At 39.9% G+C, this 13038-nt stretch overlaps 1 protein-coding gene across 3 annotated transcripts; it reads right to left on the bottom strand.

Moving 5' to 3' along the window:
* Window positions 1-1218: 1218 nt before the first annotated feature.
* Window positions 1219-13038, bottom strand: LOC107089016 (epsin-2-like). Of its 3 annotated transcripts, none has more exons than XM_015381529.1 (10): window positions 12886-13038; window positions 12221-12368; window positions 12007-12111; window positions 11384-11539; window positions 9948-10076; window positions 8902-9022; window positions 8618-8793; window positions 7002-8460; window positions 2888-3034; window positions 1219-2527 (listed from the first exon to the last, which is right to left on the bottom strand). In XM_015381529.1, the coding sequence occupies exons 3-10, from the start codon at window positions 12073-12075 to the stop codon at window positions 2514-2516; spliced, it is 2271 nt and encodes a 756-aa protein (XP_015237015.1). In that variant the 5' UTR covers window positions 12076-12111; window positions 12221-12368; window positions 12886-13038; the 3' UTR covers window positions 1219-2513. The 3 variants fall into 3 exon arrangements, with proteins under 3 accessions (XP_015237015.1, XP_015237013.1, XP_015237014.1); XM_015381527.1 differs by having other exon boundaries at window positions 12007-12108; XM_015381528.1 differs by lacking the exon at window positions 12886-13038 and adding an exon at window positions 12814-12831 and having other exon boundaries at window positions 12007-12108.

Below are 13038 nucleotides of genomic sequence, written 5' to 3'. Positions count from 1 at the left end.
CAAAATAAAATGTAAAAATCCCAAAGACTAACGGCCACGCAGCCAAAAATCCCAAGTTTGAACAGAGGTTGGACTTTTTTTCTCTGTGCTGTTTGAGTCTCAGTGAGAACAGCTCAAACATCTTCACCATGATGTCAAGGGTTTACAAACCTTCACGTATTTAGGATGACTGAGAGAAGATCAAGAGAACATCCACCAGATTTCGTTCTATCTAAATTTTCTTCAGACTATAATAGTGCAGTTGAAATAAATAATAATCTGCTACCAGCATGGCTCAGTTCAGCTGAAGCTTTAAGCACTCAGTCCTCTCACCTTCTACTGTTCCCTCATCAGAGGTTAAAGCAGCTCCATGTCGCTGGCCTCAACTTCATAAACTGAGATCACTTTAAACATGTTTTAATTACATACTTTTTCACTCACACACTAATAATGAAAAGGCAAAACTCACTCTTACACACACGTAAATATATTTATCTATGATAGGATGTTGTGCTCAGAGTTCATGCATGTAACAGAAAGCAATAGGATCAAATTCAGCTTTTAATTAAGAAACCGAAGCGATCATTATTCCTCTACTGTTGGGACATACAGAGCAGGCATGTTCCACTATACAGCATAGGAAACAGGATGAAGCCACAGTCAGAAAACTGGATTTTGAACCAGCAAACTGTCATCAGTTCACCTGATTTGTTTTTTGTTGGAGGCCACTCACTTGCAACTGTAACTGATGAAGCTTAAATTAATAATTAGATCCATAAATACTTCGTCTTGATTGTAACACTTTGATTTACAGTATATTTCAAGGTTTAGGAGTAATTACATCCACTATCATTATTTACATCAGCACAATATATATTGATATAGAACTATATACTCCCCCCCACCCACTAACCCACCCACACACGCAGCCACACACACACCAGGTCGGAGCACACTTAAAGAAAACAAATATATTTCTTTTGACGATGGAATCACATAGATGTTTCCCCAAACAAACTGAAAAGTTTTCTTTCTCAGACTCAGAAATCCTATAAATATTAATGTCATTCTTGTCAATTTAAGGAAATAATATGCTCGTTATTTTTTTAATAATCAGCTGAAATACGCAGGTTTTACATTTTTGACATTGAAAGGAAATCACAGCATGTTAAATATGATTTAAATGAAGGATTATTTCTCAATTCATAAGGAGAACCTGAACATTGTTCATGTTGAACCATTAAGATCATTTTCAGGCACAGATGGAAACAGGCCTTAAACACAACATCTATGAATAGTTATGAAAATAAAAACTGGATGTCATGACCTGTCAATCAAATTTTAGGGGCCGTTTAAGTGACTGTTCTTGATCTTTAATAGGAATAAAGTTTGACTCAGTGGAAGAATCAGTAAAATGTTAAATCAGAAATGGATTGGTGCTGTTGGTGATTGTTTTATTTGAATCATTGCATATGATGTCTTCGTTTCTTGTCTGTGGCGAAACACTTAAAAATGGATTTACATCTGCTGCATTTGCTCCAAACAAACCAGCTGGAGCATCTCCTGTTCCCATGATATTCCCCACCGTATATTCAGAACCCAACATTCCCACTCCCCTTTGCATGGCAGGCGGCTCTGTTCCAGGTTTTGGAGCGTCCTGAGCTGCATGCAGAATATCCAGAGAAGAACAAGGCATTCCCCGAGAATGCATGGGCTCCATGAACCAGAGAGTTTCATCAGAGCGACCTGCAGCTCTGACAGCAGGATGAACTGCACCATCAGTCGGTGCTGAACTCCAACCAAATGGATTATAGTTTGGGGCTAAAGTTTGAGCCAAAGCCCCTGATCCGACCAAGGGACCAGATGTCATGTCTTTGAATGCGCCTGGGAAAGGAGTGTAAGTGATAAGAGGAGGCGGGGGGAGCGGGGAGGGTTCGAAACATTCCAGCCAAGAGAAAGTGCACCAAAGCAGAGCAGGGAGAGGGATGAAAACATGTTGGTAAGTTACTGAATGCTACTTCCTATAGAGGGTGACTTTACAGAAGGACTATAACACACACATTATGTTACATAGCCTACATCTATATGCAACAGCAAGACCACATAGAAGGGGTGGGTTGGTACAAAATGATCAGAATAAACGTTCCAATATAAACACATTGATAACTGTTAGTCAGTCACACAATCTCAGCTCCATTCTCTAAACAGAAACAAAAATGTTTTGGTTCCCAGTTAAATGAATTACGTCTTCTTTATAATCAAGTGATCTGCACATAATCCGTGCAAAGGCTGAGTCTCTAAGAGTGTTTGTGATCCAGAGCTCTGGCTTTTGTCTGACCTTACCGATGGCTTGTTTTCGAGCAGTGAGCATGTTGGGGAGAGGCTGTTGTTTGGGTTGGGGGTTCAGAGTGAACAGATTATCTAAGTCCACCAGTGATGCCCCCGTAGAGCCCAAAAATGAAGCAGTCTTTCTTCGAAACTCTTCCTCTTTCGTGGTTTTCTTACCTGAAATAAAATAAAGGTCCAATGCTACTCTAAAAGGTGTTTTCTTTAGGGGGCAGGCCAGAGGGGAAGAGAGAGCAAAGTGGAAGAAAGGGTTAATTGATTGTTAGCTGCTCGATGCCTAATCATAGATGATGTGAAGTAGAAGGATTAAAGGAAACAAGGTTTTGCATGCAAAATTATTTTTCTTTTTGTGATCATACGATCACAGAATAATAGTTTCAAACACAAATAAAGACAGAAATAAAAGCAGAAATCATGCATGGATTTTAGTGGATGGCTTAGACGTGGGTCAATCTAATCAAAACAAAACAACTTTAAGGTTATTTTAAAAGCAGACAATCAAGCTTTGCTTTAATGAAATTGATGGACACAGAAATAGATACATAAAGCAGCCATACTTTACCTGCACCATTGCCACCTGTGTTGCTCGGTGCACCCCAAGGATCGTTGTTTTTAGATGCCCCGTCCCCAAACGGGTCGCTGGATGGGGAGGAGTCTGAGGGACGAGCAGGTGTTCCCCACGCATCATCTGATGCTACTGGAGCTGAAGCTAAAGAGGTCAATGAACAGAAGCAGAGGTTTAAAACTAAAGCAAACTATATTATAAATGAATGGTAAATAAATTAATTGTATACCGGTTTCTCAAGGTACAGAATGTAAGTATATAAACTGGTCCTAGAAATATCGTTTTGATTTTTGTTGGCAATTTTTTTATTGAGTCAGATGGACTGATTTAGAGATTGGCAACCATATAAAACACAAACTTCTATCCGACCCTGGATTTAATCAACAGTACAAATTCACAGACAATAAACAGATAGCTTCTCAGAGCTGTGTGTTCATTAGATAAGATTCAGTGAAAGATACCAAGTGGTTTTCAATAAAGCAGTTACAATATAATACCTGTCTGCAGCAGGAAGGATAACCATGTAATGCTACTCAGAAGTTATGAATATGAATGCAAGGAGAACTTAATTACGTGTGCCACAAAGCAAAGGAAAACTCTGAACCTCTCTAAAAATGGTCAGTTCTTACCCCCCAAAAAACCACAAAACCTTAGAGATGCACATATTCTGGTTATGGAAATAGTTCAGCTATGATTAAAAGAGAAGACAGGATTTGCTGATTGAGGATAAAAATTTGAAAACCCAGGTAGGTTGCTAGATGCTTCAGTTTTCTCACAAAGTCCAAACAGATGCATGTTTGCTTCAGTGTGATTTTCCAAATGTGTTCGTTAGTCAGCATTGCATTACTTTCTGTGAGGCAGGCCACCTGTTCCCCTCCTGTTGTAATGGACTCAGTTTGAGCTCAATAAAATATGAATAGAGAATGTCGGACATTCAAATTAAATTTAATTTAAATTTTCAAGTTATAATTAGTATAATTATCTTCTCAATATCTTTCTTAATATCACAAAAGTTGACAGCAAGTCCAATGGAATGGCCTACTGGACCCGTTAAGTTGCAATAGTGGGTTACTACAGCAGCTGTTATGCAAAAGAATTTAATTTCATGTCAATTTGCCTAAATCACAGAAGCTTTGCAGAAAAGGTTTATAAATAATAAACTATCTAATATGTCATAACGTTACCCCAAAGCCTGTGAATGAGCTATAAATGTCATGATTTTGGCACTGATGGCTGGCTTGATTGCTCATTTCATTCACCTGTCTAGCTTTGCTCTGTTTCTCATCACTGCTTATCTGATCCACCTACTCCTGCCTCTATTTAAGCTGCAAGGTGCCAGCCATCAGTGCCAGATTATTCTTGATCCTTTGGTTTTGAGAGTTTTCGAGGGTTACTTGTAATGTTCTGTTCTGATCATAACCTGTCTCTGTATTTGGAACTTTGAGCCTGCCTGCCCCTGTATGATCTGTTGGCATGACCTGTCATTAGACTCCTTTTGGATTCTTCTGTGGACTGAACCTGGATCTGCCTCTTGACCTCACCCTGTGGATTATCATGTCTTTCTTTGTCTGCTTGGGTCTAATCTCCTGTCAGTTCTGCACCCTTCTAGGTTTCCGCATCTGGAACACTCTTGCTGCGTCCGCCACGCCTTGTCAGCCGACCGGCTGGAATTCTCCTTGTTCTCTGGGCACGGACTGAACTGTCAAACTAGGTTAGTGACTCACGCATGTGTAATCATCCTCCGTCAGATTATCGTGGTCACTAACCTGTGTTTCCCCCCTAGAGACATTCCTGTGATAGATGCCCAAGCCGCTGCTTCTGCAGACCCACAGACAGTGTTTTCCCACTGTCTGTCTTGCGTAAATTTTCGGTCCTCTGTTCTGAGCCTTGACAATGAATTTGAATCACATGTTTTGGAGATGTTCCCACTCATTTCTGTACCCACTACATTCATCCAAAGAGCACAGAAATAATGGTAACACACAAAACAGATAGAAAGGAAAAATGATATAAGATGCAAAAACAACTGCGGGCTTAAATCAAGCTGCTTTTGTCTTTTTATCATGTTTTTCATGTGTTAAAATCATTTATGTACTGTATTTACAGCGTTCTCTTACTTTATTTTTATTACTTTATTTTTAAAAGATTTTTATGGCCTTTATCTTTAGTTATTTTTGAAAGTAGAAAGACAGGAAATGGGAGTAAGAGGGGCAAGATACATTGGCAAAGGTCACCAGGTTGCTCAAATGGCTGGGTAAAAAGGACCAAAGCCTCTGTAAATGGGTTGCCTGCTTAACCCCTGGGCCACCGGCGGTCCAGTGGCCTCCTCTATTTACTTTGGATTCTTTTCCGCATGTGTTAGTGTGTTAACCTTTTTTTGTGTTTGCTGTGGGTTAATATTTGAAGCATGTTTGCATCTCCCGGCCAGCGTATTGTTCACATGAGTAGATAGCTTTTAAACCACAGCATTATTAACCAGTATGAGGCGCCAGTGAAAACTATATTTCTGAGATCACACTTAGGTTTTTAATTGACCCAGGACCTCATTTTGGAGCAGGGCCTAGGGTAGGGGTTTGGCAGTGAGCGCCTGGGACCTGCCTGGGCTGCGCCAGATTACCAGACATGAGGTGTATTCCAGTAGGCCCACTACCTGCAGGGAGAGCCATTAAGGACAACGCTAGGCGGATTGAACAGTAGTCAGAAGCAAAGGTCCTTGAGATAGGCTGTGCAATGGAATTGCCCAAGGGAAGAGACAAAGAGGTGATGGATGATCTAAAGAAGGAACCTAGTAGGTCTGTGGGGGTCCTGAGACAGTAAACGGGTAAAAACTTGGTCCTGGGTGGAGTTCAGAGGGACCTTGGAGAAAGACTATTGGTCTGCCTCAAAGTGATTTTGGCAAACTGTCAGGTGTTTCTGGAGTGGGAAGTAATGCCTTCCTCAAACTGTTTGCAGTGGGTATAAGAAGCTGTTGAACGAGGACATTGTCGGACATGAGGATCTCCTCCAGCTATCAAATCTTCCCTGGTGGAAGTAGAGACTGGGTTCCATTTCATTAGCCAGGCTGGTTACAGAGAAAGTAAAAACACTCCACAGTGACGGCCATTCAGAGGGTGAATGAGCTCTGCTATGAGTTCCTCAAGTCTCTGGATGTTGTTAGGCTGTTGTGGTTGACATGCCCAATCAACTTAATTTGGCGCCCAGGGACAGTGCCCCTGGACTGTGTTGCCCCCCCTCTCAAGAAGGGAGACCTGACAGTGCGATCACTCTCACACCTCTCAGCCTGGGAAAGCCTACGCCAGTGAGCTGGAGAGAAGAGACTGGCTGACGATCAACCCCGGGGGCATCAGGAGGAGCAATGTGACCATGGAACACTGGACCAGCTCTGCACCCTTTGCAGCTTGCATTAGAGTTAATGGGAGTTTGCCCCAGTGATCCCCATTTGCTTCATGGACCATGTCAATTATGGTGCCCTATAGTGAGCGTTCCAGGAGTATGGAGGAAGGGGGTCTTTATTAGAGACCATCTGGTCGCTGTATGACTATATTACCGGCATTAAGTCTATATGTTTGACTCCAGCTCTCCTACAGTCAGAGGGGAACTCCTACCTCAGGTGGAGGGGTTAGGGTATCTTAGGGTGCTGTTCAAGAGTGTGGGGAAATGGAGTTTGGGATCAACAAACAGATCTGTTGGGCTGCTGCTGGAATGCGGACGTTGCTCCAGTCTGTAGTGGTTTAAGAGACTTTCAAAGGAAAAGGCAAAGCTCTCAATTTACTGTTCAATCTAGAATCCTACCCTCACCTGTTGTCCTCAAATCTGACACAAAAAACATGCTCCGGGATCCTCCACATCTAGAGGAATCAGCTGTTACGTCTCTTACATCTATATTAGATGTCTCCTGGGCACCTCCCTTGGGAGATGTTCTGGACATTTAGGGGAGCCTCAGGTTTTCCCTACATGAGCTGGAAGAGGTATCTGGGGAGAGGAAGTCTGGGGGTCTTTGCTGAGACTGCTACCCACGACTTAGTCTCATATAAGACAGTTACGAAATTATTAGATTGCTAGGTTTGAAAAACGTCATGATAGCTCACAAATTTATTTAATAGTTTCTTACCTGGAGCTCCCCATGGGTCATCATCTGGTTTGGATGGATCTGCAAATGGGTCTGAATCACCAAGTGATAATGAGACACTAGGGCCGCCCCCCCAGGGATCGCCACCCTTTGTTTCCTTTGAAACACTTGGTTCCCCCCAAGCATCAGAGCCTGTGGCAGGTGGAGAACTGGTCTGAGCTCCCCATGTATCTACAGTTTCTTGGGGGGATCCCAAAATAGGGGCACTGAAGGGGTCTGAAGCAGCTTCTATTGGTGGACTACATGGCACTGTAAATGGATCCTCCTTTGATGGTGCTGATGAAGCTGTAACAGGGGCATCTTTTGTATCTGTTGTAGAAAAAGGGTCCTCTTTATTTGGTGTTGTTGGTGATGCAAAAGGATCGTTTTGAACAGAATTAGTCGGTGATGAAAACGCGGCTTTAGGTGGTGCTGTGTTGCCAGTGAATGAGTCGGCTTTAGACATCATTGGCTCTGCTAATGGTTCTTCTTTTGGAGGTGAAGATAGTGGAGCAGTGAAAGGATCATTGGCTGAGGCACAGAAAGGATCACCTTTTGTTGTAGTGAATGGATGACCTTTTGAATCTTCAAATGAATCATTCTTGGGAACATCAAATGGATCATCTTTTAAATTTTGTTTTGAAGCACTAAATTGATCATTTTTTGGAGCATTAAATGGATCATCCTTAGGAGCTTTAAATGGATCGTCTTTTGGAGAATTAAAAGGATCGTCTTTCGGAGAATTAAAAGGATCGTCCTTTGAAGTAACAAAAGGATCGTCAATTGGAGCAACAAATGGGTCGTCCTTTGGACCAAATGGATCACTCTTTGCAGAACTAAATGGATCATCCTTTGGAGCAACAAATGAATCGTCCTTTGGAGCAATAAATGGATCGTCCTTTGGAGCAACAAATGGATCGTCCTTTGGGGCACTAAATGGATCGTCCTTTGGAGCAACAAATGGATCGTCCTTTGGAGCAACAAATGGATCGTCCTTCTGGGCAATAAATGGATCCTCTTTTGAAGCATTAAATGGATCGTCCTTTGGAGCAATGAATGGATCCTCTTTTGGAGCATTGAATGGATCGTCTTTTGGAGCATTGAATGGATCTTCTTTTGGTGCATTGAATGGATCTTCTTTTGGAGCATTAAATGGATCCTCCTTTGGAGCAACAAATGGATCCCCATTGGAAGAACTGAAGGGATCTGGTTTATCTTTAAGGTCAGTGAATGGATCCTCTTTGTCTTTTGGGGCTTTGAATGGATCCTCATCAGTTTTTTCAGCAACAAATGGATCTTCGGGTTTTACTGGAGCACCCCAAGGATCAGTACTAGGTTCTTTTGAAGCTCCCCAAGGATCTGTTTTCACCTCCTCTTCTTTCTCCCCGCCCCATGCATCACTTTTTAACTTATCAGCCTTTGCGGCATCCTCCCATTTAAGCTCATCTTCGCTCATCTTGGCCTAAAAGAGGAAAAACACACAGGCGGGTGATCAGATGGTATTCTACTGTTTTGGTGATAAATAAACATAATTCAATTCTGGTGAAATATTATAATTTTAAATTTACAAAACTTCCCAGTTGACAGCTCACTGCATACTCTTGTTTTATCTAACTCACCCGTCTCTCAGCCTCCTTCTTCTCTGCTTCTTGTCGAAGCCGCTCCTCTTTGCGGGCAGCGAAAGAAGCAGTCAAGTCAGCCACAGATGGAATGTTGTCTAAGTTAGGAAGCCCTGAAGCTCCAGGAACATAGACAGGTTTGTAGTTGGGGTCCTTGACTTTGTCTGTGGATGATGCTATTAGGAAGAGATAGGAAAGACTTCATCTTGAGATTCACGCATGAATAAAGACCAGAAGAGAAAAAACGTATTAAGCAGTTATGGTTTTAAATTAGAATATCTCACCAGCAGAATCTTTGGATGTCTTTTCTCTGGTCTTCACTGCAAATTCTCTTTCTGCCTTTAGTTTTTCATCATCCTCCATAAGAACAAGAACAACCTTTGCCTTCTCTCTTACGTTCAGGCCCTGAAAAAATACATTATTCTTTACTTTTTCTACATAGTTACTGAGTAGAAATCAGATAGTGGCTATCAAGGTTTTAAAGATCTAATGCAGAAAAGTAGAAAAAATTAAATCACATCTCGCTGCTGCTGTGGTGTAAAGTTCTTTTTTATGAGATGCCTGAACGAAGCTTAAAAAAGAGAACATTATCTAATCTATTTACTCATGGTAAATCTGTTTTAATTACAGTTATAAGGGTATCTAGCCAACAAAGAACCAGTTACTAGTCTGCGTAATTAACCACCTTTAATATCAGCTATATAATTGGCTATATATATATATATATATATATATATATATATATATATATATATATATATATATATATATATATATATATATATATATATATATATATATATATATATATATATATATTTATTTATTTATATTTATAAATTTTAACTAGTTTTTAATATAAGTCTGTATTAAATGTAATTATTAAAGGTAATGATTACAACTGTAAAATGCGTTATTTTTGTTTCACAGCAGAATTGTTGATATTAAGTTTTTTTACTCATACCTTGAGACTGAAAACTATTTCCGAGGTTAACATACCATGATATCATACTACTGTGACTACTGCAAAATGAAAGACGTGTCTAGAAAACCATTAATAACACTTTATAAACCAAAGATCAATGATAAAATTTAATTTTGTATATGAAACCATTATTCACTTAAAATTATTTTATATACAAGACCTACAAAGGTTTAATTTTCTTCAAAGGCCTTTATTGATTGTCGTAATATAGTATAACACCATTGCTTTACACCGGGCTAAGAGGTTATGAACTAAAAGAGTCATAAATAGTTTAGACCCAATAATAGGGACTCCATTAACTGACCAGGCAGGAGGCTAAACCCTTCAGATGAAAACAAGCATCACCTGATCCTTGCCATCCTTTTCCACAAAGCGATACTCTGTTAGAGCTTTGACGATGTAGATGTTCTCTTTCATTTTCAGCATCACGCGATCATCACCTGTCTTCAGGAGGTACTCCAATAGAGTCAGAGACTGGGAAGAAACATTGACCACATTACCAATTAAATAGCAAAAACTTCTATTTTTTAAAAATTTTCCTTTTGACTCTAAGTTCTATAGTCAAACAGCGAGGAAAGGAACAAAACTGATTATTCATATCTAAAAAAGTGAGCAGAAGTAAATAGTAACAGATGGCCACTACTAAGCTCATAAGACTAGACTGCTGAGGAGTTTGCCCCACAGGTTTAGGAATGGAGATTCAAATAAATAAAACACAATAATGGGGACTTAATTTCAGATATAAAAATCAAACCATAAAATGTCAATGGGAAAATGAAAAACCACTGTCTAACCAATGTTGTGTTATAAAAAAGATCTGATCACCGAATATTTTAAATTTCGCTTTAACAATTAAAAATATCTGCACTTTACCTTCACTTTCGTGTGGAATTATTATATTTTTTTTTTTCGCAGTTGTGTTTTACAAAGTAATAGGAATATTTGTTGTTTTTAGTCACATCCTGCTAAAAAGGAATTTTGTCCTATATGCTGCCAACGGGGCATGTTCTCCCTGAGCATGTGTGGGTTCCACATGTTACTCCGGCTTCCTACCACAGTCAACAAACATGACTGTTAAGTTAGTTGGCTTCTCTAAATTGTCCTTAAGTGTGACTGTGTGTGTGTGAATTGTTGTTTGTCCTGTTTGTCTCTGTGTTGCCCTGCAATAGACTGGGGACCTGTCCAGGGTGTATCCCGCCTCTAGCCAGTAGACAGCTGGAGATAGGCACAGGCATCCCTCGTGACCCCGCGTGGGATAAGCATGACAGAAAATGGATTGATGAATGGATGCTGCCATTGTCTGTATGCATACAATGACAATCTACGTAGACCAATATGATTATGAAAATAATTTATACTTCTGTTTTTATCTTGTTTGTTCTTAGAATACTTTCTGTATCATATTACTCACTCACCACAAAGACAATTTTGATAATTACTTTTGTTTCTTTTAATGCAGGAATAGATTTTAAGAAGCAGTTTTTAAGATTAAATACATAAATAAAAATACACCAATGGTAACCAATGGACGCAAAATCTCTAATATAGAAAGGTTCAATGTTGATATTTTTGGTATTAATTTACAAAAAGCTGCAGGAGGAAGTGAAGTAAAACAAACATTAGATTGCAACATTTGAAGTATTAAAGGGTCAAACATGTCATGTAAGAAAGTCATATTCTGTAGTAAGTCTTTAAAATAATATTTAGATAAAATGAAATATATACTTCTACATAAAAAAGTGGTTCCATTTTAATTTACCATTTCTTATCCTCCTCCTCACCTTATGGATGTGTCTCCAGTTCTTGTCATCCTTCAGCCGTTTCCACAGCATTGTCATGATCTCATTGCAAGCCACTGCATTGTAGGTAAGATCAGAGATGTCAGCCATCTGAGAGCTGGATGGACCCCATGGATCATTGGACGTTGCTTCTCTGACCTGCAAAGGAAGCAAAGGGTGAACTTTAAGTGACGCACAGTGAAATACAGTTGTAGCAGCTGAGAAGAAGAACATGAAGGAAATATTAAATCCAAAATGAAAGTCATTATTAATAAATAGTCCTTAAAAATGAAGTAAGATTTCAGCTTGACTTTATTGACTTTCTATTCAGTTTTAGCCTAGTGAGAAATACGACAAAGACTATTTGGCAGTAATGGTTTATGAAACACGTATTGCTAAGATTAAAATAGAGCAGAATAGAACAATAAGGGATGAAAATCAAATGCATTATTACATTAAAATAAACAATATTAAATTTCTGCTTTAACCACATTTTATCATTATATCCAAGCAGATAAAATACACAAATACTTTGAAATAGTTTAGATTGTCCCTTTCTCTTGGAAACTTGCATGTCAGCTGAAGCCACAAAGAATCAGCAAAATCAGTATACAAACATATTTTACCTTAACCTCAGCCTCAGAGTAATTCTGGACCAGGTTCTTCAGCTGTCTTCGAAGCATTGAAGACGTCATGTTGTCCAGTGGAGGTGAAGAATGCAGCCAACTCTGCTTGTTTAAGAGACAGCAAAGTAAGAAAGATGTCCTAAACACACTGCTGGAGAGAACTAAACATCAGTAGGCTACCTTTAATCACACATACAATCTTAACAGCAGATACCTTGCTTTAATTCAGCCTCTGTTGTTGAAGTATTGGGTTTAATGGCTTGCTTTGCAGATTGTAGATCAGTGACCTTTCATCCTGATGTTCTCTCTGCCTCCTGTCTTTACTGGATGGTGTCAGTGAAGAAGAAACCAGATCCAGGTAGCTGCACAGAACCAGCCAACAGTAGAAGGTGCTGAGGCAATATTTGTATCGGCCTTATAATAATAACAGTGAAGCTAAACTAGCTGTGGTGGAGATCTCAGCTTGTTTTCTCCTGCGGCAAACAGATCCTCTAGGTTTGCCAAATGATTAGCTAAGCTAAACGCTAGTTAGCCTGCGTGTTACAATATACTATAAACCTGTAATACTGTGGAACAACATGGAGGTAATGCTGATCTCAAGTGGCTAAATGCAGCCGCGATCATAAGGATATCGCTGAAGAATCTTATTTCAGCACCTCGGAGAGCGACCAAGACGGAGCGCTAGCGTCAATATGGCTAACGGTCAACAGCTGCTGTCAAGTTTGCAGGAATTAGTTTACACATAAAGTAAAACACCAATCATTTCATGTATTTTTGGCCACGAAACTGGCTCTGTTTGGTGTTTACCGTTACAGTGAATGAAAGAGGATCCCCATCCCCCCAAAACAGGCGTATTTAAGGGGAAAAGAAAGCACTGACCAGAGATATTCAGGAATCTTCCAGCAGGCGACACGAAGCAACGGTTTCCGCTTCCGCAGATATCAGGACCTTCCCGTCTCAATCCCCTACCCCCACTTCCACCACCACCACTCTCATTTAGGTATCCTATTATTATTATTATTATTACTGTTT

The sequence above is a fragment of the Cyprinodon variegatus genome, unplaced genomic scaffold (genome assembly GCF_000732505.1).
Source record: "Cyprinodon variegatus isolate N-32 unplaced genomic scaffold, C_variegatus-1.0 Scaffold235, whole genome shotgun sequence".
Taxonomy (NCBI): Eukaryota; Metazoa; Chordata; class Actinopteri; order Cyprinodontiformes; family Cyprinodontidae; genus Cyprinodon; species Cyprinodon variegatus.
This window is presented reverse-complemented; position numbering and strand designations above follow the sequence as displayed.